General features: G+C 47.1%; 1 protein-coding gene across 4 annotated transcripts in view; it reads left to right on the forward strand.

Moving 5' to 3' along the window:
* Window positions 1-22,276, forward strand: part of asic1b (acid-sensing (proton-gated) ion channel 1b) — a 56,669-nt gene that overhangs the window by 15,399 nt on the left and 18,994 nt on the right. For 2 of the 4 annotated variants that reach the window (XM_015344202.2, XM_015344203.2), the window contains exon 2: window positions 20,829-20,979. In XM_015344202.2, coding sequence (XP_015199688.1) covers window positions 20,829-20,979 — 151 coding nt within the window. Of the gene's footprint in view, window positions 1-9,493; window positions 11,641-20,828; window positions 20,980-22,276 lie in introns of those variants that run through there. The other 2 variants (XM_015344205.2, XM_015344206.2) reach the window with 2 other exon arrangements.

Genomic DNA, 22,276 nt, shown 5'->3' on the forward strand with positions numbered 1-22,276 from the left:
CTGAACGTCAGCCGTGAGCCCCAGTGGAGATGGGAGGATGCAGTCTTTCGCGATGTCGTTGCTGCAGTCACAGCTAGGACACGTCGTCAGCTTCTGTCTGTGTAGAGGAGGACCGATTCGTATCCCGTTGGGTTCTGGGATGTGTGAAATATCTGACACTGAGTGTCACCGAGTGACGTCTCTCTCTCGGAGGCGTCCTGGAATCAGCAGTGATGTGGGCTGGGTGACGTCTCTCCCCTGGGACTCTCCCACCAGGGCCAGTTTCGCCAGAAGCCAAACGTACGTCTGTGGTCTGTGGACGGGAACAGGAGCAGCTGCACGTGACTCCCGGAAGAACGTGCAAACTCCGTGCACATAGCACCCCGGGTGCAGAATCGAACCCAAGACTCTAGCCCTGCGAGGCAGCAAATAAAAAAATGCTAACCGCTGCGAGGGTGCCACGTGCTTCTTTTCTGCTGGCCTTCCTCAACACTCAGAATCACAGACGAGCTGCCACATCCTGCCAAAAACGATTTGTTGTTTGTTTTTTTAGAAAAAGGATGAAGCACAGCTTTATACCCTTGGACAGAGGTTTCAAAGGGCTGCCTTAATGCAGTTCATTTCACTGCTTAATCGTCTCGGCTGTCTCATATCCCACTGTGTCTCCTCTCTTAACATCTCGGTGGTATTCTGGGCTGCGGTCTTCCCCCTCAGAGCCCCCGGAGCAGGGTGTAATTGTCGTCTCCTGCAGAGACACAGAAAGTCTTACAGCCCGTTCCCCAGCTTGCTGATGTAGTGCTTAGCAATAAGTCTCACCCCTCAAACCCCCCACCTCCTCCTTCCCCTGTTTGACTCTGTGCTGAAATGACTTTGATAAAGCTGCCAGTGTTCACTCGTCAGTGTAGTTTGGCAGATGTGCCTGAGGATCCCCCTGAGAATAACAACGAGCTTGCAGTTGTAAAAGGGATGAGCTGAGCTCCTGTCTCCCCAGGGTCACTATCCAGCTCTCTCTAAATCATTGAAAGCAGGACGAAGGGTTCAATTGGTTCCACTGAAGTAAAAAAAAAATGATCCACTCAGATAATTAACCAGGAGACCTTTAAGCTCTCAAAGATTGTATTTTTTAAAAATAACTCTTTGAGGTTCACACATGTACTGTCCTTTTGAAACGGACTCTGCTCGCTTCTGGACCAGCTCATGCCCAGCTCTAACAGCATGGCAGACCCAACACCCTTTGAATTATTCCATTATATTTCTCCAGCCCTCCGGGAGGTCTGAATCCTCACATCTTACCACCCACCATCTATGTCTCACAGAGGCCAATTTCTAATTCCCAGCTTGACTCCGTCCCACAGTTTTGACCTTAAAGACTGTAACAGAAATAGCCAGAATCACTTGAGAATTTTTTTTTTTAATCACCAACATCTACCTTAGTGCAATTTATGGAAGTCTGGCATTTTCAGACACTATACTGTAGTTTGTTTTGTTAAGGCAGATCATTGTTTGAGGTATAAGCTGTAGCCCATGGGGTCTTTTCAGGATGTAGGAAATCATGCCAGGATAGTGGAAGAGATCAGGCAAGATTGACAGCCTCCAGGCAAAAACAGGGCATCCCAGCTTCTTTAATTGATCACAACACAACACGTCCTCTTCCTTTACTGGGATGTTCTGTAGCTGTATCACAGCAGAGCAGCTGTTAGCTCAAGCCATGGTCCCAGGGAACTCTTTGAAATCTCACTGCAGTTTCTTCTGCAAAAAGGGAAAACCACAATTTCCTTTATCTCCAGAGCTTTTCTCTGGATCCAGCTGGAGGCTTGGATTGGGTCAATTCTAGTATCCCAGTAAACTGTCCTGGGTTGATTAAACCTGCCAATGTGTTCAACCAAAATGACTCTCTTATCAGTCTCATCATTTTCAAAGCTTTTCTGTGGATTCGCTGCATTGAAGGCGTTTCGAAAATACAGCTACTTCTTGAAATGTATTTTCCTACATTGGGGAGGCGTGGTGGCTCAGTAGGTAGCATTGCTGCCTCGCAGTGCTGGGGCCCTGGGTTTAATTCCAGATCTGGGCTGCTACCTGTGTGAAGCTTGTATCCCCTTCCCATGTTTGTGTGGGGAGCTCCAGTTTCCTCCCACTATCAAAAACATACTGGTAGGTTAATTGGCTTCTGGGAAAATTGGCCTTGTGTGAGTGTGTATGTCTGTGATGGACTGGTGTCCCACCCAGGGCGTATCCTCCCCTGTGCCTCTAGGCTCCAGCTCCCGCCAGACCATGAATTGGAAGAAGCAGCTTGTATCCCACATCAATCCCCCACACAGGTGATGGCAACAGTTTCACCTCTCTCTTGTCTGATGAGGTAACACTGTGCCATGCTTTTGCACTGTACCTATAGAAATAGCCCCTGTCTGATGTTTGGTTGTGGTGAGAACAATCTTTCAGAGTGAAGTGTGAGTCCAGACATAGCCAGTCCAAATCCAGGTTGTGGCTCAGGACCAGCGATTGCATTCCAGCAATGCACGTTGACCTGACCACCTCTGGGGTTCGCTGGGTGTGAGTCAGCCAGGGTACCCCTTACCTCTTAGTTTGGCATGCAGCAGTGACCTCTGAGAACACAGCCACAGTCCCTCTCCTGCAAGCATCCTGGGGCTCCCCAAAGCTTGATTTCAAATTGGCATTCAGGGGGTTACGGTTGAAATGCCCTGGGTGTGCTGGAGCAATCCGGATTAAGCACCCCGATCAAGGTTATAGCAGCTGCGCCCCCATCTTGTGACCTGTCCCCCACCAGAAGTCCGTGGCACCAAATGTGGTCCTGCAACACTCGAACCTGCTACCCCTGCATGGCCTTTTACAGGCAATTGCCTTTAATAAGACATTCCCCTGTTAGCTCAGCACAGTGTGTTGAATGAAGAATCTCTGACAGCGATTGGAGGAATGCTCTTGGTAGAATCTGAATGAAAGTGGAGAATGACTGGGGTCCGCTTCTGGAATTGGCTTCCTGTTTAACAGCACATTGGCTGAACTCTCACTTATTTTTGAGCTAAAAATGACTTTTTTACAAAAAAAACAACTTCACATTTCAGGTCAGAACGGAGTGTCCTAGGCAGGATCGGGCCTGTGTTGTGCTCTGAATCACCTGGGAACTGCAGCTCTTGTTAACGTGAGATGAGCCCCACTGTTGGAGTCTCGCACCTGGCGCAGCACAAAACCAGCAGGCTTCCGTTCAGCGCCGCGGCAGGGAAGAGCTGTGGCGGTTTTGCTCTTCCTAATAGCGTCTTCTGAGCCTGAGCAGAGAAGGAGCTTTTGATTGTAAGCACAGTAAATCTGTAGGTTTGCAGAGCCGGTCAGGGCTCTGTGGAGAGCTGTGTGGCGATGCTAAGCTTCAAATAAGGTTTGTGTGCGGGGGCTGTGAACGGGGGGGGGGGGGGGGTAGGAGATTGGAAACGGATTTATAAAAATCAGGCGTTGGAAAGCCTTCCCTCTGCAAAGAGACATTAATCTTGTCAGGGGCCCGTGGAGTCTATTTACAACCGGCTGGGTTTGGAAAGCATTAATCAGAGCTTCGTTCCCGGACTCTCACCAGCGCTCCTTTCTGTGTTTGCCAGGTTTCGGTGACTCACCCCTCCTGCACTCTCACAGCATTCACTGCGGTCCTCTGTCACATCTGTGGCTTTCACAGTGGGGCCTGCGAGGCCTCTAATGACTTAATTGAATGTCACTTGACCTAATTGGTCTAAATTGCCTCTCGGTGCAGGCCCTGAGCCGCCGAGGGATTTCAGCTTCCTTGTCAAACCCACGTTTGCGCTGAGATGGGTATCTGCGTGGGGTTAGGATAGTCCAACAGCCTGGCTGTGCCTGCAGCTGCTGTAGTTACTAAAACCTCAAAATATGTAGAAAAGGCTGGGGGACTTGGTTAAGTTCTTTCTTATGTAAAGAAAAAAAATATTTCAAAAAAGCAAAGCACCTACTGGTATGAGAGTGCTGTAAGTGAAAGTGAAAGAAAAAAGCAGATAAGAGTGTGTTCTGTCACACTGCTGTTGTCATTTCCATGTTTCACCCATTGCTTTATTATTTTATGAACATATCCGACCATGGAAGCCTTTATGTCAGATAAAGAGTTCTAACTATTATACAGATATACAGTTATACACTTCTTGGACACTCAGAATGCTGATTTGGTACTGTAGCATCACTGTACCTGTCCCAAGTAAATTTGCACGGTAATCCTACAGGTTTCCTGATGCTTTTCAGTGCTTGTACTTGGTTTGCTTTGGTTTACTTGGTGGCTTATCATACCTCTCCGTGCCTTACCATGCTGTCACTTGCTCATTACTGAATTCTTATATGCCTTTTCCCCACTGTGTGCCACATTAATGATATTTCAAAGGTTTGCTTGTACAGTGTGCATTGAGAGTCAGAGCAGGTTTCCTGTGCATGCTTTTTACTTGACCAGCTCCTACCATGCCCGCCTGGGCTTTGACGGGCCATGACTGGGCACCCTTGCTGGCGCTGAGAAGGAGAGTGTCTATGGGCACCGAGTCCCCCAGGTGCACATCAGAAGGGTGAGACTTTGGCAGCACTGCGCCTGGCTGTGCTGACAGGTTAATAAGCACAGTCCCTCAGCGACTGTAAGACCTGCGGCTGACAGCTTTATGAGCTGTAAATTAGCAGAGGCAGTTGCCAATGCTTTCAGATCCATTTAGACGGATCTCTTTAGCATACGGACCCCCCCACACACCTCAGCGTAAATCCTTCTTATCCCCATTCCGTCTGCTTTTCTGAAAGTACTTTTCTCTCCCTGGGGCTGCCAGTGAGAATTTTGTCCAGAATGACTTCACCGCAGTGTGTGTTTTTTTTCCCCCCACAAGATTTCATGTAAGGTCCGCGCCCGAAGACGCTGAAAAGCAGAGAGACCAATTTTCCAAAAACGAAATTTCCATCTGTGTGCAGTTGGAACTATTACTGCTCGAACCATTGCGGAGGTGATCATGCTGCCTGTTGCCCCGGGGCACACAGCATTGGAGCATTGGCTTTTAGCCCCGCCTTGTGGTTGGGTATATAATAGCAATAGTTGATGTTCACATTGCCTCTTTCAGCACTGAAAGAGATCCTGTTTCACAGGCGCCCTGTACCGCAGGAGCCACTTTCACACCAACTGTTGCGTACTGACAGCCAACTGTGACCGCCGTCTGTGGCATGGAATCGGGCTCCTGTTCTCTGGCGGATCACGACCAAGGGAGAGCAGAACAGGTAGCAGAATACATCCCATTAGTATTGCTAATACTGCTCCCTCCTAAGTACTGCAGCCCACTCCGCACAACAGACTACAAGCACGGGAGCCTTCATTTCATTAGCTCTCTAGCTTTAACGAGGAATGGCGTTGATTTACTGTGAATTCCGTCACCACTGTCTCCCATCTCCCCGTCCATCCCCCCCGAGTCCCAGAGTCCCAGAGACCGTGGGAGTCGGCTGGCAGTGACGCGCAGAGGGAACATGAATGGCACAGGGAGCTGTTTATCTGCAGCTCTCGCCCTGGCGCCATCCAGGGGGGGTTTATTCTCTCTATTCCAGCGGCTCAGCTCAGCTCAGTGGATTTCCCATCTCTCAGGATGCAGGCTGGAGGGGCGGGTGATTATCTCGGGCGCGGGGCATGGTGTGTTGGAGATACTGAAGGCTGTCGTTTTAGTGAATAAAGCTCGTGTCGTCGTGTTCTCTACGTGTTCCCTATACCACGTCCGCTCTTCTAGCACTGTGCAATAAAGAACATTTCTTTTTGCTTTTTTTTAACCGAACCCAGAATAAAACACACAGCACTTCTTGTTGTTGTTGTTTTTTTAATCCTTTGTATCTCGATAAAATGGAGTCAAGGGAAATGAAGCCTTTGCTGTTTGAGTGGAATTTTAACTGTGATTTAGAGGTGAATATGGTGGGCTGGTCGGTCTCCAGATAACTTGAGAAAGTGACCGAAGTCCGTGCCTGGAATTAGACTGCTCCTGTAGTTTTACACACTTTGGATCAGAATGATTTGATCATTAGAATTGTGATTGAAAGCTAATGCAATGTTCAATAATATATCAGCTGTAATTTTAATAGTATAAGGTAGTCTACTTCAAGAGCCAAAATCAGCCAAAAGAGTCAGGCACATAGGGAGGCCAGACATTGGCCAGAGAGATTTAGCTACTCCAACATAGGAGGTAGGGTTGGGTGTTAAAAGCAAATAAGTGCCTAAAAAATGGCCAGTTTAACTCAGATGAATCAAACGTGGTTCCCCAAGCCATGAACATGTCCTCATGACATGGTCCTTGGATGAACGTCTATGTCAAACGCTAGGTGTTTATGAGACTTACAGTTGTATTATGGGAAAACACTGATAAGCCCATTCCATTTTTAATAACTTTGTGGGAAATCTGCACTTTTCTTCTGTTTTTATTAAGTCCAGCACTGGCCATATGCAGAAAGGGACATATTAGTCAGATTTTTCAAAAGGCTTATGCAGTATAAAACATTAATAACTGTTAAATTCCAGTACCGCTCTTGAACTGTAGAGGTCAGGACTGGGAGCAGAGTGCAGGACAACCCGCTGGTTTGTTAGCTTATTAGGGAAAATGAAGCCAGCTCCTGGTGCTCAGGTCAGCGCAGTAATTGCAGAATCTCTGAGTGGCTGTGTGAGAACTTTTCGCAGGTAGCGAAAAAAAACAACGTGAAAATAAATATATAAAGGAGGCCAACGGACCGTGATGAGGAAATCACCTCTTCCTTTCCCTTGACACGTTTGATGTGTGCTAATTTCTCCTCATTAAAAGGGAGGCGCATCCGGAGCCTGACTTGTCAGGCTGCTGGAATCTGCTGTTTCCCTGTACGAGAGCGAGGAGCTGGGTATTGATCTGAATCCTCTGCTTAAGAAAGAGCTGCAGTCCCTGTCTGTGTGTGTGTGGGGGGGGGGGGGTCCCCATTGAGAATTGGGCTCTGGTTCTTCCCTTTCGTTGCCATGCCCCATACCGACACCCAGTTTTAATTATTCCCAGGGAAGGCAGATCCTCTCGAGCCTGTCAGTGCATCAGGTTTGAGCTGAGCGAGGGTGGGGGGTAATGGGGGACTTTGCTGAAGAGTGGGGGTGAAGGCTATCGCAGAATGGGTTGGGAGGTGGAAGGGGTTTAGGTTTTGCGCGAAACTGAAGACCTTGCATTCCCCTAACTAATGGACAGATTCCAACAGCAGGACATCGCATTGCAAAATCAATAGGCTTTTGGCCAAAGCATGCATTTTCTTCTTTAATCACTCAAATGCATAGTCTTTAAATTGTTATTTGTGTGCTCTCAGCCCTGTGGTATAATGGGTGCGTTTGATGTCCCTTGGGTTTAAGGTAGCTCTGCGGGGTGTGTAGGGAAACACTTTTCCTCCCGGCTCTCTGTAAGGTTTACAAAAATCAAGTCGCTGCCACAAACACTTTCCCTGCTTCCGAATACTTCCAGGCAGCTAACACTACACAACATCATCCTGTCGGGCTCTGATATGATTGCTCTTTCGTGATGAATTCATCACATTGAAGCCTGCAAACGGGTTTGCATGAATACAAATTTTCCTCTCGTTCATTCAATGTCAAAACATGTTAGCTCATGTGCTCTGCGATGCCTGTTTCCAGGATGGGAGAGCAGAGTGCACAACTCTTCACCCAGATGAGTCTGTTGTTACGGAACAAGGGATTGGGATGGGGGTGTAGTGTTTATGTGCTGGCCTGGCAGAATAAAATGAGCACCTATGGGAAATATACAACACGGGGCACCTGCTGAGTGATTCAGTGAGAAAGCTGTGTGTGTGTGGGGTGGACCTGAGCCTCAGCATTAAAAGCCTATATTTACAATGGATAAAATGTGTGGTAGGACCATGAGTTTATCACTCAAATTAAAACCCCAGCATGGTATGATCGTCACCTATCTGTGTGTGTTTTACATCGTCTCTCAGAAGACCTAGCTAGGATATTTAATGAGCAGCTGCATCACATTTGCACCTACAGCCCTTGTACAGCAGGCGTCTGTGTGAGATCGATTTATTGGTGCAAATGCTAATTTCATTCTGCAGTCGTCCTTGAGTGGAAGCAAAGGGGTTAACTGGTGTTCGGCTTTTAACGTCAAAATATGCCACAAAAAAAAAAAAACGAATAAAAGGAAACTGTCCGGGTGAAGCTGACTAACCTCCAGAAGAGATGAAAGTCTCCTGCCCTGGTCGTTAGCCATTTTGATCGTCAAAGGCGGTGTAACCGCGTTAAAAAAAAAAAAAAACATTTGTAAGTGTGACTTGTTAGAATTCAGCTGCTCTGTCTTCCGTCCCTTTGCCGTGCGCTTTGACGAGATCGCCCAGCTCGTCCGTGTGTCTCTCTCCATGTGGCTTGTGTGGGCTGCAGTGCTGGTACAGCAAGTGGCCCATCTGTGCCGCTGCCACCCTGATCCCTGGTGACACAGCCAGGCTGGAGGGGTGAGCAACAGCAGGGACGGAGGTGTGTGTGAGAGAGAGGGAGGGTGGATGGGGAGGAGAGGAGGAGAGGGACCAGCGTGTGACACACAGCAGCTCCAGAGCCACGCTTCGGCTGAGCGCATCTCCCCGTGGCTCGGAACGGCTAGGCAGTTCCCCGACTCGCCAGCGCCTTCATCCCGCAAACCTGTTTATAGAGTGGGGAAGGGAGCTGGAGAGGAGGAGGATTTGAGCGGGCCAGACTGGGCACTGCCGCAGGGGTCCAACAAAAGCTTGTGTCGTGGTCAAGGTTGTCTGCCAAATGTGAAGGAAGCGCCAAGTTTCACTACGGGGTCTTGTTTTTAATACCGAAACATATAGGGCATATCTGTCATCTGTCTGGTTATATCCAATACGATTTTGGTGACGAGCATTGAAAAACATTTAATCAAAATAAAACGACTCGTGTCTTTCTAACAGCACCTGGAGACAAAGAAAGTTCTTCCACGCTCCAGTCCTGAGGTTTTATTAACTTGAGAGGTTCGCGTCTTGCCTCGGGTTTATTCGTCCTGTTAGGAAAACAAACATATATATTTCCCAAAACAGGTTTTGAGGTGCTTGCGCTGTTCTGTGGGTTTATGGGATCTGCTGTGGTAGGGCGAAGGAGTTGGTGTGAGGAAGGGAGTGGGGAGGTTGGGGTTCTCTCTGAAAACCACTCTTAAGAAACTGATGTGGTCGGTCGCCAAGACCGCATACCGTGGAGACGGCGAAGGCGGCAGGGGAGTGTTCCGGAAGAAGGCGCAGCACCTGCCGCCGCGCGGGGGTCTCGGCGGCCGAGGGAGCGGACGGGAAGGGACGGAGCCGGGACGAGCAGAGATTAGAACCCGGGGCAAGAGTAGGCAAAAGACGAAGGAGAGCAGCAGAGGTTCGAGGGCGAAAATAAAAGAGCGGAATAATCGCGGAGGCGTTAAGCGGAGCTAAGCAAACGACTGTGGGTGGGGGGGAAGGAGTTGTAAAGAATTATCGAGCAGAGGCACGGAGGGATTAAATAGGGAGGAGGGGGCAGCTCGTCCAGCATGCGGCGCAGATCATGGGCAACCCCGGAAGGGTTAACAATCCAGGGAGAGTCGGCGGAGAGGTGTCGGGAAGCTTGGCAACGAGGAGGCACCGGAGCGTAAAAGCTGAGGCAAACGTCGGGCAGCGGGCGGAGTAGAGGAGCGCGAAGGGAACGGGAGCGCGATAAAAGGGGGAAAGTGGGGTTCCGTGAGGAAAGAGAGACGCGGAAAGTCAGCCAGGGGAGGGAGCGCAGCACCGCAGCCCAGGAGCCTGGCGAACACCAGCGGCCGTGCCCGGGCACTGGCTCTGACTGAGTGAGGAACACAAAAATCGAAGTGAGAAAAGGCTCTCAGAAGTGCGCAGGTGGATTTTTTTACACGGGGGGTGATTTCCTGACGTTTTCTTTTCGACATTTAAATATCGACGGGTGTCGTTACACCCGGCAACTACTACTACGACAGGTGTTGAAGCAATAGCTCGGAGATTGAAGCCAGGACCACAAAGCCATCGCCTTGTGTCTGCGAATGTAAAAGCTTTTGTTATACAGAGCTGAAATAGTCTTTTGCGGAACTTTAACGTAGAATGTGTTATTAACGCGTTTCTTTTTTCTCCGTCAAAGAAATGTTGGATCGTTTCAGGTTGGAACGCGTTATATTCGGAAACCTTATTAAGCTATTCAAGTGGAAAAATAGGAATACATCATTTTTAGTCTCTGAGGTCGGTAGTATGGGTCATTGTTGAAATTATATAACCAATGTATTTAAATATATAAGCGGTATATTGGTAACTCCGTTCTGATCAGGTAAAACTGTTTTATTGTAGGCAGCAAAGAGTCTTTTACTCGGTTTCTTCGATGTAATCACTGGATGTATCGGTTATTTTAGAGGTGGTTGTATATTTGTTTCTACTAATAGATCGTATTTAAAGAAAACAAGGGTCGCACTGATACTTCATTTTTTTAATTGTTTAGATAGACATAATTACGGGAATATAACATATCATAATGTTCGTTTAGAAGAACGCGCATCGAAATCTCTTTTTCTCCAAGATTATCGTCGGTCTTTTTACTCTTGTCTTTGGACAGCAGGGTTCTTGCGTTTACATAATCCCGCCGGCTTCCTCTGTAAAATTCTACCTGTTGTGCACCGGTAGGCCTGAAATGCAAGACGTTAATGCAATCCTCTTATACCTGGAACAAGCTTGAAATCGTCCATTTGAATCCGTTCTGAATGAGCACCAAGACTGTTACAAAGCAACAGATATGCAGTTGGCGAAGCTGTACTAACCTCATCTCTGTGTGGCAGTTTCTCAACCTCGCGGAATATTTCACCTCATAACACAACGTTAGTATCGCGCTAAACTAGAGTGAAAGCTGTCTTCTGGAGCGGGAACTCCATTCAGGAAATGCACGGAGAAGTATGCACGTAGCTGATTGATTGCAACTCTTCAGTGAGTCGCACCGCACCCTGGGTTTCCCTGCAAAACCAAGCACGCTGGAAAACGATGAGCCGTGTAGGCTACTGTTGGGCGATGCTGAGGCTGAGAGACGGTAGCGCATAGCCTACAAATATGTGCCAACCTACGACTCTCTCTAAAGGCAGACCGGGCTCCCTGTTCGAAGCGGGACAGCTGTTCCTGAAACACACGACCTTCCACGGGCTGCGCCACGTCTTTCTGGCCGGCTCCTACCCGCGCCGGCTGGCTTGGCTCCTGGCTTGCCTGGCTGCGCTGGCTCTGCTCTTCACCTGGTCCTCCAACCGTGTCCGCTACTTCCTCTCCTCGCCGGTTCACACCAAAGTCCACATGGTTTACGCCAAGCGCCTGGTGTTCCCCGCCGTCACCATCTGCAACCAGAACTTGCTGCTGCCCCGGCGCATGGAGAAGCCGGACATCTTCACCGCGGGCCGGTGGCTGGGTTTGCTGGGGAGGAACCTGCAGGTGTCCGCCGGGGCGCGCGAAGCCCTCTCCCGGCACGGGGCCAGCGATCCCCGCTGGTCCCCGCTCTCCCGGATCCTGGATTTCACCCACTTCCTGCCGCCGCCTCGCGACTCCCAGCCCTCCATGAAGCAGCTCCTGGACCGGCTTGGCCACCAGCTCGAGGAAATGCTGCTGTACTGCCGTTTCCAGGGGCAACTGTGCGGCCCGCGCAATTTCAGCACCGTGAGTCCGAGCACTGTTGAGCGTCTGGCGCTCCTGCCTTCTGCCTGCTGAAATAGCCCTAGAATAATCACAGCGGTGCACACTGTAATAGTATAATTACATTTAATTATGGTTTACCCCACAGGAAGTCTGCGAGGTTTAGGCTACTAGTGCAAATACAATCCCGTGTTTTGTGCAAGTAATTGACACTGAGCTCTGCTTTCGCGCACTGTTGTGTAGTATATTACCACATATTTCTTGTATTATACGATTCTATATTATTCAAACATTCCTTAATGTGCTTTTCATATATAAAAATATACATTAAACATTTAATAACATTATATAATGTTTTGTTTCACGTGGCGCTTGTTTATGCATACTGATGAGATTCTAGTCGCCCATTGAGTGAAAACGAGATTGCGATTTTTGAGGCTTCTTTCGTTCATTTTTCATTTGCATGAACACCACGTGGAGTGAGCAAGGTACAGGACATTCAGCACTGTCAATTCAGGTGCTGTCATTATCGCGTCAAGCAAAGTCCCTGCGTTCAAAGGTGTTTGTACTGCGCTTGGGCTGTGCCTAAACATTCACAAATGGGTTTTCTTTGCATATGATTGCCAGGAATAAATTACTCTTGTTCTTCTTTTCTCCTGTAGTTCGCCTGTAGGAACACATAGTAAATAGCCCTGTTCCTATTAAATGTCTGCAGTCAGCTTTAGTCGGCTGAAAACCTAATTTCGCCCTTTCTCTTCAAACCAGATTAGAGGAAGCTAGAAAGTGATCCAGCAGCCCCGATTAGGCTGATCCGCATTTGTTTCAGACAGCTCCCCTGTAATTAAACTTCAGGACATTCTTGTAGCCTTTGGGATGTTCGAAGCGATAAGCGCTTGTTTTCGTGAAATTAAGAAGTAGGCTACACTGTGGCGAGAGGGCTCATGTACATAATAGAACAGGTTTTCGGTCCCGGGGCAACATTGTGGGTATTACAAAAAAAAAACGAAGATCCGTACCTCGGGGTGTACGTATAATTGCTATTAAGTGATGCGGTTTTGGTTTCTCTGTGAGAATTTCCAATTCGCACTTCAAAGTGAAACACTCATTTTCATTCACGTTCATTGAACTGGAAGTGCCTTTTATATCACATGCTGAGCAGTGCTGTTGAGATTTTTTTCCCTAACGGTTGCTAATTATAAATCACAGCCAGGATTTGATTGTCCTGCAAAAAGTATTTAATAGATTTATGATTTTAGTCGCTTCAGTCCAGCTTTCTTGGAAGCCGGCGGATTTTCAATAGAATTGTCACCAGTCCCGTTGGCGAAAGTATCTTTTATTAGACGAAACAATGCAGAAGATTTGTTGCTCTGGCTGATCCTTGATAACGAGCTCGATAGCACCTTTTCATAACCCTCTGGAGCCCCCAAGAACTGCTCTGTAACAGAGTGCAGTGCGTCTGTTAGGAGTGCAGGTGGACACTTTATTGCTCGTGACTGGATCGTGTCACATTTGGGGAGGCCCAACACCATGTTGGTCAGCACTCTTGCCTCACGGTTCCCAGGTCCTGGGCTAGCAGGTGTCCATCTGTGTGGAGTTTGCATGTTCTTCCTGTGCACACATGGTGAGACTTCTTTAAAATGCACCACCTGCTGTGGCCATTGCTTCCGGAGTGACCGGTGCACAGTCTGCGTCAACAGGACAACACGAGCAGGATGTGCCAAATGCTGTCCTCTTGTTTCTGGCCACTCTTGTTTCGGCTACAATGCAGTGGAGTTTGGTTGTCTTGCAACATCCTGACGTGATGCGTTAGAAGGGCCCTGTTGCAGATGTGTTTCAGAAAAGGGGTTTTGTGCTGGTTACCATCCAGCTGCGAGGTGAACAGAACAGGCCCCTGTTACCCTGAGGCAGGTAGAGGCAGGGCCACTAATGAGCTGAGGCATGAGTGTTCATGCTCTCAATTAGTAATGATATTTAATGACAAGATGACATGCTCTGGAAATGCAAAATCCTTATTTTGTATCTGATCCCCTCCCATGTAAAAACAAATGTAATATGGCACAGACAGAAGGGTGTCCATTAGAATACCCTCTTAATTAAAGGTCTTCGGAGTTGGTCAGCCTTGCAGTAATGAAACGTCCTGACACTTGGAAGGAGATGAGTCTTCTGGGACCTGGTTCAGCAAAGGGTAGTGAGCTCAGCGAGGGCTTAATGCTGACACATCGTTTAGATAAGCTAATGGGCTGGTTTTGACATCCCATTCCGTTGGGATCTATAATAATCTTAAATATAATCTTTTTGCTATATAGCACCTTCCAAGGTACTGTACATTGTTTTACAGTGCTGCCCTTGGGTATAGTTCCTCTGGCAAACAGGCAGACAAGGCTGAGACAGGTTGGAAGTTATAAATCCGAATTAAGCACCACGTAAAAATTGTAGAATCTACTTAAAAGGATCATTTTTTTTAACAAGTCCTCCTCAGCGGACACATCAAATCGGTCATAGCACAGCTGTGGTGGCACGAGATTCAAAACAAAACAGGCCTAAAATCTTAATCACATTACAATGAAGTTTCTTGTTCACTTAACCAATTGAGTTTTTACAGGAGGGTGCTAATATGCCAAAAATAAGGCCTTAAGACACACATTTCAACTCCCAAGTGGTGGGATAGGTTGATATTTTGGGAACATGGGATCATTGACAATGAATAAGAAACCAGGGCTGGAAATGACGGTGTGTGTGAGAGATGGAAAAGGGGATCCAACGACAGGGGCAGGAAGGGGGGCGGACAAAATACTTGGCCCCCACCTCCAAAACAAGCATCAGCGACCCACGGTGCCCCCCCATGTACTCTCCCTTGGGCGTTTTCATTGATCTGTCATATCGAGCAGGCAGGAGTCCAGAGAGAGAGCTCACAGCGTTCTGTATAACTGCCATCGATCCAGGCAAACGCCCCGCGCTCACAACTCGAGCAGCGCAGCCTGGGGAGATCGCGTCCTGCTACAAAACAGCCCAAAATGCCTCCCGCTTGCACGCGGGAACTGTTCCCATATTTAGAACACCATTGCCAAGCATCCTGAACCGGTTATTCAATTATTGTCTGGGGCTCTCTGCAGGCTTTTTGGCGCAGTGTTAATAAAAAATTTAAAGAAAACAGCAAATTGCAAAACAGGAGCACGCATTACAGCATGTGCTACAAGTGAAACATTAAATCAGCGTTCAGTCCAGCCGGGGAAAACACGGAATGAGTTTTGCTTTAAAGGAGCGGGCTTGACCTTACTCGGCTGAGTGTTATTCCGTCTCAATATTTATATGGCGTCCTGTTGTATATGTGCGTGTGCTGTGGGGATAGTCACGCAAGGCTGTTCCACCCATCGTGCTCGCTCTCAGGACTCGTGGCTTATTGATCCAAGGCCCTCTGCAGGCTAAGCCTTGAAGGATCTCAGGGAATCTTCTCCCGCCATCAATAACTAATTAACTATTGAAGGGAAAACAGCTGGTGAAATGATGGCCGATTAACATGGGTGAGTGGGAGATGAGGGGGAAATAAATCAGGGGCGCGCCACGCGGACTTGATCATTAGTGGAACATGGTGTGTGACGCTGAAATCCTTCCCCCCCCCCCCACACATGTTCTTAATTTTCCTGAACTGCGTTTTTTTTTTTCTGAAATGGGCTCTTAGAATATAAAATGAAAATGAACAGAACCAGATGCAAACCACTCACTTCCTATTTGCACCCTGTTGCCATCGAAGGATGAGATTGTGGTCAGTCCTAGGAGGGGGGAAGCACCTTTCTTCATAGTGATTTGAGAAAATGTATTTGTTTAACTGACTTTTGCTGTGGTCTTCTACACTTTTGACTGGCCTTTATTACACGTTATCCCACTCGCTTTACCACACAGGTCCAGGAGAAAACCCAGCTGCCCCACAGTCGACGTCCACTGTGGTCTGTCATGCACAGTGCGGGAGTTTCCCTGTCAGGAAAAGCCGCAGGAACACCGCAAAGATGCCGTGTGCGTTTTGTCTGGGACCTTCCTGCGTTCCTCCCCTATCTTCCGTGGAAATATTCCCAAACCGTGCTGGGAATGCTGTGCTGGGAATGCTGACACAGACGAGCCTTTGAAACCTAAACTGGAAACGGAGTGGTTCTGAAAGCCGAAAGCGGGGCTCGTTCTGGGCCTGGCCGTGTCGGCTCCCGCGGTTTCTCTAGAAAGGCTGGGGGTGGAAGTGGGGGGGTGTATAGTTGCCCTGTAGCCCCGCAGAACGGGCGTGGACAGGTGAGGAATCGATTGCCTGGACGGGGCGGGTGACGAAGGCTCCTGCGTTCCCTGTGTTGTAGACGCGACTCGTCGTTCTCTTCCCCGGCGCTGCTGTCGTTCCGACCGGGAGCCGAGCGCGGCGCTGAAGAGCAGGGCGGCGCCGGGTAGAGGGCGGCCAAGGCTGTCGCACCGTCCCTCGGCTTGTTGCCACAGCAACGCACACTCTCCTGGCCCTGCTGGAGCAGCGCAGTCGGCAGGCTCACGCAATTCCAGCTCTCCCGCGCGGGCCTGTTCCTGGTCAGGGTGAGCGCACCCCCGGAGAAGAGGGGCTGGCAGCTGCAGCTTCCCGGGGACATACAGTCGGAAATCCGTAACTTGAGAAACACAGAGGAATCTTTTAAACAAAACTTGTCCCCTTGCAAGCAGCGGCTCCCTCATGGCATTGTTTTAGGTTCAAAACAACAAGCACAGGGGCAAGCACAGCCAAGAACTCGTCCCTCTTTTCATGCAGTGAAATTCCGGTGGAAATTTAAGAAGCATCCGGATCCGTAGACAAAAGAACGGGAAAGCCTGACAAAAAACCCTCTCGTGACCAGCTAGAAAACGGGGCTGCACAGCATTGACATAAAAACAAAATCTACACAGGAGTAAAAACTCTGAAGTATGTAATAACAGCCAATCCTCCTTGCTTTCTTGCCCAGATATTCACCTATATTAACCGTTGTAAGTGAAATCTGACAATATAAAACTCTTTAAACCTGCCCATCCCCATCACTCCCACCAGTGCTAAGAGATACATACGTGCTGGAGAGTCCAAATTAAAACAAAATCTTATCCCACCACTACAGAGATGATCGCCTTGGTAGGCTTAAGGAAATTCTGAAAGAGGACTTCCAAAACGCAGTCCCAAGTCCCAGTGTCAGATTTCAAATCCAGAACCCTTAGGACTGGAGCACTCGAGAGCTGGAGATGCTTGGTGACAGAACCATGTAACGGGTGTACAGGACGCTGGCGATTGTGGTCAATCGATCATTAGTTTGACCCTGCCGGGGATGTCTTGTTTCAGTAGGGGAAGCACAGGTTAACCTTTATTTAGAAAGCTCCGAATGAAAAAAACCCGGTGGGCAGGAATGGGTGAGCGAGCTGGTGTGCATGGGAGTTTGGTGCCGTTTCCCATTTGAACGGCGTCCCACTTGAGTTTTTCTAACTCTCCATCTCTTGTCTCCTTGGAAGGGGGGGGGGGCTCCAAAGGTGATCCAGGGGGGTGAAGGTCACGGCCCTGCGTTGGGGCTGCGCGTTCTGAATGAGAAAGCAACTTCAGCTGCGTGGCTCAGAACGATTATTGCACTAATCCACAAGTGTGTGTGGCTTCTGGACATTCACACAGAATCTGTACTGAAAACAGCAGAACAGCAGAAAGTCATGCTGGTGGTATTAATGAAAGGTCCCGCTTTTGAAGCTGTGATGTGGGGAGAGTCCTGTGCTAATTCAACAGGCAAATAGGGAGAAAGCAAGGATTTCGATTTTTGTTTTATACGGATGACACGGTAATGGATTTGAGGGTTTCAATGCAGGATGGTTTTTGTCACGTTTATGTGAAACTAATTGGCAACTAAAGAGCAAAGCAATCTAAAATAATATAGAGCAAGATGATCAGTTGTAAAGTTGGTTAATAAATGCAATTAATCATGTACCATTGAAAACCAGAGTTTGGAACTAGAGTTTGGCCTTTTCAGGAAGTCTCCTGAGTTAGACACCCGTGACAGGATCAAGACAAAGAACCTGTGTACTGTATGTCCCATGGTGTTGAACAGTACAAGTGTCTCAAGTCATAATGTACAGTAACAACACTGTCTTGAAAGGCCATGCAAAAGAGCTTTTGAGCGGTGCGTGCAGTGAAACAGATTTTATCTAGTATGAGATGCGGGGCTTTTTCGCAAACTCGCCTTTTTCAGACATCCCACTCTGGAGACAAAAGAATTGATCTCATGAATTGATGATTGACCTTTATTGTACTCTAAATACCATCAGGGGAATGAACAATTCGAAGTGCGGTCGCTGTTTCATATGGAAATGTTTTTAATTATGTATCTCCCATTGCAAACAACAATGTCACTGTTTGATTACGCGCTCTTAGTCATTTGAAACTTCGGATGATTGACAGCTGATCTGAAGAGCCTGACTTTTTGCTTTCTGCTCTCTTTTGTCTCCTGACTGCACTGTGGGAGGGAGGCAGGCTGAGTGTTTCTTTTTTTATAAAGTGAGCCACAAGGATTTCCAGTTTGCTGTTTAAGGTTAACTTTTGAGCACTCTTAACAGTTTGACAGAAATGAAGGACAGTTTCCTCTGGTCCTCTGTATTTCAGTCCCCTTTGCCTACCACCCAGCATCCCTAAGTACTTTGGCATTCATCAGAGTCACCTGCTGCACTGGGAATCTCACAGAAGAGATCCCTCTGATATGGAAAGGGGTTCCTGATAGTATTAAGGAAGCACACTGTCGCTTTTGGAGCGTAAGGTCATGGTGTCAGAGGATACTCGCTATCATTATTTTCAAATCCTATTCCAGAGCAGTGTCTTGTCCGTCGGGTTTTCTTTGTTTCGATGGCTGTCTTGATTGAAGAAAATAACAACTGTTAAATCATTCCTTTTACAATGCAAGCGGAACCATTTCATTTGATCTATGACGGGTTTCCCCTAGCAAATATGAAAGCAGTGGGGATCCAGATGTTTCTTTTGTGAAGGGGGGTTCTTCCATACTGAGATATATCCTCCAAGCAAATTAGGAGATTTAGATCGCTAAGTTTCTCCTCTGACATAATTCTAAAACAAATTTGGATAGTGTCACATTCAATTCACCCGGGCTGTCCCTGGGGCATGTCTGATGCTCAGCTCTGCATTAAAGAAGGGCATAGTTTCTTTCCAGTTTCAAATGATAGCTGACTTGCCTTTATTAAATAGATCCCCTGTCTGGCAGTGCAAACTTCAAGGTATTAATCCTTCCTATTAAAACGTGATCAAGAACTCTTTGCCTCAATCCTGTTGATGAAAACAACATTTAACGTCAGGCTCTTTTATGGAAACTGCATGCTTGAAGTGTGTGTAGAATATTAATTGGAAAACAGATTAAATAAACGAGCAGATGTTCTGTCTGGCTACTCTACATAATTCTGCAAGTTCTAAATGAGCTTCTGTCTGTCTGCCAGTTGGACTTGCAGTAAATAATCGTAATTAATGGCATTTATATAGCGCTTTTCATCTCCAAGTTTCCCAAAGCACTTCAGTTATGTGGTATTTTCAGTTACTGTGGTACCTCGTTCATTGCTTTTGTGTTGATTGTAGAGACTGTACCTAAGGGACCTGTGATTTGTCTTCGTATTACAATGCATTGTATTGTCTCAGTCACTGGACAGCCTTTAGCTACTATATTAACTGGTTCATTTTCTTTTATACCACTTTATTCTACTTTTTCATTTTATTTGTTTCAATTGTTTTCCATAGGTCATTGATTATTTTGAATACAATTAGCCTGGGATGAAATTGTCATCTAAAAAGTGAATTGCTGAAAATAATAATAGTAGCAGTTGTTAATCAGTGTAAGACTGAGTCCCTGACATTCGAGTGCAGCTCCTTAGAAGCTTTTTTGGCTCTGTCCTCGTGTGCAGAGACGAGGCAGGAGCTGGAGGGCTGCTGTATAACACAGCCCCTGGAATCAGCAGCCTGAGCCAGCAGCAACCTCGGGGAGTCCATTTAAATTGACAGGCAAGCGCAGGCTGCTGTTTGAAAGGGTCAGCCTGTAAAATTAATGAAGTGGCCCTTAACCACCGGCTGGGCTATTCGTAGCCTAGTGGAGTTTCTTATTGCACCCAAAGTGCCTGGCCCTCCTCTGTCATCAGGCGTTTGCTGAGGCGTGGGCTCTGTGAAGGGTGATCCCTGCTGTCGTTTTTCTGTCATTTACAGACCAGTGCCCTGGAGCTGCATTTTGTTTCTGTTCGGTACGAATGAATGGCGCTTCAGACCTGACAGATACAGTTTTGGCACAGAAGCTAAATGCAGTTTGGACACTGAGTAGATTCTCATCACCTTTCTTTCTCTGGGGTTTAATCTTTTTAGGTTGTTCACATAGAAGTGTAGCAGCTATTCCTGTAATTGCCAAGCCAGCCTGGCACAGAGATCTGTATGTGAATTCTGGATACAGTACTATCCCACTACGAGCTGTCAGCATGCAGACAAATCTATAAACATGTCAGCACTGAGAGTTAAGCATATCATTGCACTTGTGCATATGACAAATAAACTGAACTGAATTTAAGACTGACCAGGGCATGGATTTAACTGATAGCTTTGCTGTGCTTTTTTAAAATGTTGTTTTTGCAGTCAAACACTATGTGAGCTCAGGAATCCGTTTGTGAAGGTATTCACAAAGTAGTAGTGTTTACTGTAAGAGTAGTCTCTTTGTAAGGGGGACACTCCTTTTAGATAATGGAATGTGTCATTCATTTCCTCTTGAATAATGGGCATGCTGTTCCCAGGTCGTCTTTATAAACAGAGCCACAGTATCTTCACTTTATAGACACGGCGTGTCTAAGACAAGAAGCAAAATTATTGGATTTGAACTCCTTTCATTCTCTAGGTTTAATCTTTTTATGCTCCTAACAAGGAAAATGAGCTGTCATCCCATTATTGCTAATCCTGTAAGGCACAGAGCTTTGGATTTTCAGCTTTAGCCATTCAACAAGCAAGTGTGCATTTAAACCGCTTAATTCATTGCTTTTCCAAGGCAATTTGGCAGCATGCAAAGGTAATTTCTTTAAAAATGTAATTATAAATTATGAGATCTAAATGAAATTAGATTTTTTAATGTATTGTTTTTTTTTTTTCTTTCTGTGCTCTCCCTGTCATTGTTACAAAGACTAGCCGTCCCCGCAGTGTCTGACGAACTGCTCTTGTCTTGCAGATCTTCACCCGCTACGGGAAGTGCTATACCTTCAACTCCGGCCAGGACGGGCGCCCCCTGCTGGTCACCATGAAGGGCGGGACAGGCAATGGCCTGGAGCTCATGCTGGACATCCAACAGGACGAGTACCTGCCTGTGTGGGGGGAGACAGGTCAGTCTGCTGCTGCTGAGTTCGAAGACCACATCTAGTAGTGGCACTGTCTTTTGAACATCCCTGGTGCAACCATAGGTTGATAAGTAGTTTGAATTTCTGTGCATTTGAGATGGAGAACAGGAGATGCTGCTTTAATCAAAGGGTGGTGGGAGTGTGGAAGAAGGCATCCTGCCTTGTTGCTGAAGGCGAGACCCAGGCTCCTGTCAAGAAACTGCATGGATGAAATCCTTGGATCAGTTAACTACTAACTACCAGATGGGCTAATTGGAGTCGAATGGCCTCTTCTCTTTTGTAACCTTTCTTGACTTTTAGGTTATTGTATTGCCTGATTGTAAAATTGCCACAACTAGAAGTCTTGGAAAACTGTCACAATGAGCAAATTCTTGCTTATTTGCATTAACACCATCGACATGCCAGTGCAAAAAGCATTGCACCATTTACGAATTTGGTCCTGGATGTCAAAGACATAGATGGAGTCAGGGATTGTCTTTAAGTATAGTGGTATTTCAGATGATTATCATATTCAAGTTGGGAAGCTGTTTGAATAATAAAAAGAATATCACATACTATACCAAGAGATAATAAATTAGATTACATAGTGTACGTTTCTGTAAACAAAAGAATGCAAGTTGGTCAGTTCTAGTAGAAATGCATGTTCTTGTGAATTCCTATCCATCCATCCATTTTCTAACTGCTTTTGTCTAACACAGGGTCATGGGGAAGCTGGAGGCTATGCCAACCATTAACAGGCACAAGGCAGGCTACACCCTGGACAGGACAACAGTCCATCACAGGGTACACACACACAAGTTCAGGGCCAGTTTCCCCAGAAGCCAGTTAACCTACCAATATGTCTTTGGACTGTGGGTGGAAACTGTAGCACCCAGAGGAAACCCAGGCAAACACAGGGAGAACATGCAAACTCCATGCAGATCGCACCCAGGTCCAGAATTGAACCCAGGGCCCCAGCGCTGCAAGGCAACGAAGCTAACCCCTGAGTCACCGCGCCACCAAAAAATCCTAAGTATGATTGATAAAATAAAGCGATAAATGGATACATTTGACTATTCAGGTTGGAGACAAGACACAATGCAGGATTCCTATCTTACACAAACAGTTGCAAATAGAATGCTGTATCAGGACTCAAGCACCTGATCAGCAATTCCAGTATTTCTGTTTGGGATGTTATAGGAGAACTGATATATCTGTGTTTTGTGTTGGGCCAGTGTTGGCTTGATACCCAGAAGTGCACAACTGCAGCTGCATCAGGGTTCTGCTTCTGTCTGGCCTAAGC

The sequence above is a fragment of the Lepisosteus oculatus genome, chromosome 1 (genome assembly GCF_040954835.1).
Source record: "Lepisosteus oculatus isolate fLepOcu1 chromosome 1, fLepOcu1.hap2, whole genome shotgun sequence".
NCBI classification, from domain to species: Eukaryota; Metazoa; Chordata; class Actinopteri; order Semionotiformes; family Lepisosteidae; genus Lepisosteus; species Lepisosteus oculatus.